General features: G+C 37.0%; 1 protein-coding gene across 1 annotated transcript in view; it reads left to right on the forward strand.

The window, feature by feature from the left end:
- Positions 1-303: 303 nt before the first annotated feature.
- Positions 304-3552, forward strand: part of LOC125178065 (hemicentin-2-like) — a gene marked incomplete in the record, with an annotated part of 64244 nt that continues 60995 nt past the window's right edge. Inside the window, 1 exon segment of the mRNA XM_047880990.1 lies at positions 304-731. Coding sequence (XP_047736946.1) covers positions 643-731 — 89 coding nt within the window.

Genomic DNA, 3552 nt, shown 5'->3' on the forward strand with positions numbered 1-3552 from the left:
TCCGTTATTATGAAAAATCTTATCTTTGGGCATCTCATGCAGCGCCTTGATCACCTGCTGGAGTATAGGCTTGATATATACTGTATAGAAATCCACGCATATATAAAAATATTAAAATGTAGTTTAAGTTGCAGTAGAATTAATGAAAATGGAAAATTTAAGGAGTACTTTAAAAATTAGTATAGTTGGAATGGTAGTAAATAAATTCTACATAAATAAAGCTAAATAGTTAAATCATTTTAATTATAATATATCTACTATTTCCATTTCATATTATTAGCCACCTATTAACATATAATGTAACCATGAATTAAATTCTGAGATGTGTATCAAGTGTAGAAAAGCGTTTAATATTTGAGAGAGAACAAAACAAGAGAGAAAATAGATTAAGTTGGAAATAATATCAAGCGATTCAGTTCTCGAACTTGTCGCGTGTCTGTTTGTGTTTCAGTGAAATGAATGTTCATGAACAATGTGTTTCAGTGAAATGAATCAGTGACAAAGAATGGAAACATAAATATAGATATGGAAAATCAATCCTGAACGAATAAAGCAACATATAGAGAGAAGTGTAATCAAATAACTGTTGAATTGTTAGAGTTTTCAAGATGAATAAAGCTCAAACGAACCGCTGAATTTGCCATGCGCAACACAATGGACAGAATGCACCGACAAAACAGAAAATGTTTGCCGCTGCTACGATCTGCAGGAGTCTTAGCAGTCCTCTTACTACTGGCGCCTGCTGGTGAGTGATGTTTTATCTTTGTAAAATGTTTTTAGTCACCTATTTGTGATGCTCATTATAGTGTAAATCATTAACATATTTCACCTCACCAACATCCGAGCCTAACCACCTCTGCTATTTCCAAGTCTATATTCCAACACTAGACTTTCGAGTCTCGCAACTTCTAACACCACTTCCGAGTCTCACTGTCTCCTCCACCACTTCCGAGTCTCACTGTCTCCTCCACCACTTCCGAGTCTCACTGTCTCCTCCACCACTTCCGAGTCTCACTGTCTCCTCCACCACTTCTGAGTCTCACTGTCTCCTCCACCATTTCCGATTCTCACTGTGTTCTCCACCACTTCTGAGTCTCACTGTCTCCTCCACCACTTCCGATTCTCACTGTGTTCTCCACCACTTCTGAGTCTCATTGTCTCCTCCACCACTTCCGAGTCTCACTTCCACTCTCCCATCACCGGATTTACTGAAGGCAATGGTGCGTATAATGCAGTAAGCGGCTGGATTACTCGGATTAAGATTAACTGACGGCCTTTGCTAAGGTTCTGGTCGGACTTCGGAAATACGGCAACGATGTTGACTCGATGGCAGATATCTGAAGGAAAGTTTTGTGTTGTTACTCTTTACACGTTCGTAAGAATTACACGGCAAGAGGTTTAGATTTTTTCATCTTGGAAAAGGTATAAGCGTGAGTTTGACTGCCTATATCTGATAATAGTTTATTCAATTCATGAAAACCAAAAATAAAATCAAAATATGTTAATTAGATTGTTTTTAAGCAGTGTGGTGATATTTAGTTATCCTAAACCTTTTCAATGGAGACGGGATTACAAGTGTCATGAGAAAATATGAAATGAAACCTTTAGAGTTTCAATTTTAAGGATAGAATTTCTATGATTAATCACACACTTCGAATAATACTTTTCAATTTACTATATTTGTAAAAAAAATTCAGTTCTTTAGTAAACACTTCTGTATTGCGATCAAAGTTATCATGGAGATAGGAAGTAATACGCTAGAGTTATTAACATGCAAGGGGAGATGAGAAATGAATGCATAATGAGGAGATGAGGAGGGGAAACCATCATAAAAGATAAATATTCGTATTTTATAATGAATTTTCAGCCTTTCCACAGGATAAGAGGGTGTCGCTTCCCAAGAAAAACTCCGGGACGAAGAGCATTCGAATAAAATTGGATACGATTCAATGAGCGTAAGAAAGTGCGGCAAAAAAATTCCGTACGGACATTTTTTATTTTACAGTATTTGTGACATATAGATCTCTATTCGATTATTTAATGGAAAAGCAGAGTTTGCGTAGATAAAAACTTCAATGGAAGTCTAATATTTTAAATTAATAGTTATGATGATGAAAACTCTTGGCAATAGAAAATCGATTGATAGGCATTTCCTTATGAAAGTACTGCCGCGAAAAATAAGGAGAAAATTGTACTTTGTGATTAGTGTACTTCGGCATAAATGATACGTTGATGTGTTTAACACAACATTTTGTTAAAAAAAACAGGCTTACAAATTTCTTGCACAGTAATGAAGCCCTGATTCGCAGTCTCATCAGAAGTAGGTACATTTATATGAAGTTCTTTTTATTAACCTTGAATTGACGAGTACAACTGGCAAGAGTGCATCAACCAAACACATCAGAGATTCAATGCAAGCAAATTCATAATCCACGCCAATCATTGCTTGAAATTTTCAGTCAATTTCACCTCTTCATAATCCACGCCAATCGTTGCTTGAAATTTTCAGTCTATTTCATCTCGATCCTTGCAATAGAAGCCAACTTGCGTATGGCGTCTTTTGTTAGGGTGTTTTGAGTATATGCTAATAGGGGAGTGGTTCACGCTCTTCGTCTTCAGTATTCATGACTGTTTTTTTTCAGTCTAGGAAACAGCTCGGGTGATTGCATAAGTCATGCAAATGGCTTAGCTCAGCACGATGCAGGTCATTGCTGTCAGGGTCACTAGTTTTTCAGCCATAGATAAAATACCTATGCGCAAATAAAATGTAACATTGATCAGTTTGATGCGATTAAATTTGAAATATCTTAGATGAGTTGGTCAAAACTTTTTATTGATATTCACTAGTTAAAGAAAAATTTATGATGGCGATGATTTTATACAAAATAAATGAGTATCATTTGCCATAAAACATTTTCTTCTGATAGTAAGAATGCTCTCTCGGATGCTTCGAGGATCATATGAAATAACCTTTCAACAAATACCACATTTGAATCTTAATTAGTTATAAATCGGGAGGAACCACCTACACTGTCAGGTCTTTTCACCGACGACCTGGTAATTAGATTGATAGATTAATCAATTCGTATCGTAATTTAATATAATTCTTTCCTGAGGGTCTGAGTTTCAGTAAATGTCTGAATAACAACATCTCAGGAATGAATGATATATGAGACGTGTACTTCCTTAGTAGTAATTATTTATAGATAGGATTACAGGGTAAGGCACGACAAGGATGTATACAATATATTTGAGAATGTTAAGTTAATGACACTGCGAGTTTGTAGCGAGTGCCAGACGTACTGACATCATGGGTGGTGACGTACTGACATCATTGGGTGGTGACGTACTGACATCATATGGTGACGTATGCACAAGTCCGCTCATCCAGCAACGTTACGATCAAACTACCACCACCTATACCGCTCACCCAGCAACGTTACGATCAAACTACCACCACCTATACCGCTCACCCAGCAACGTTACGACCAAAGCACCACCACCTATACCGCTCACCCAGCAACGTTACGACCAAAGCACCACCACCTATAC

The sequence above is a fragment of the Hyalella azteca genome, unplaced genomic scaffold, assembly GCF_000764305.2.
Source record: "Hyalella azteca isolate HAZT.00-mixed unplaced genomic scaffold, Hazt_2.0.2 contig6753, whole genome shotgun sequence".
In the NCBI taxonomy this organism is placed as follows: Eukaryota; Metazoa; Arthropoda; class Malacostraca; order Amphipoda; family Hyalellidae; genus Hyalella; species Hyalella azteca.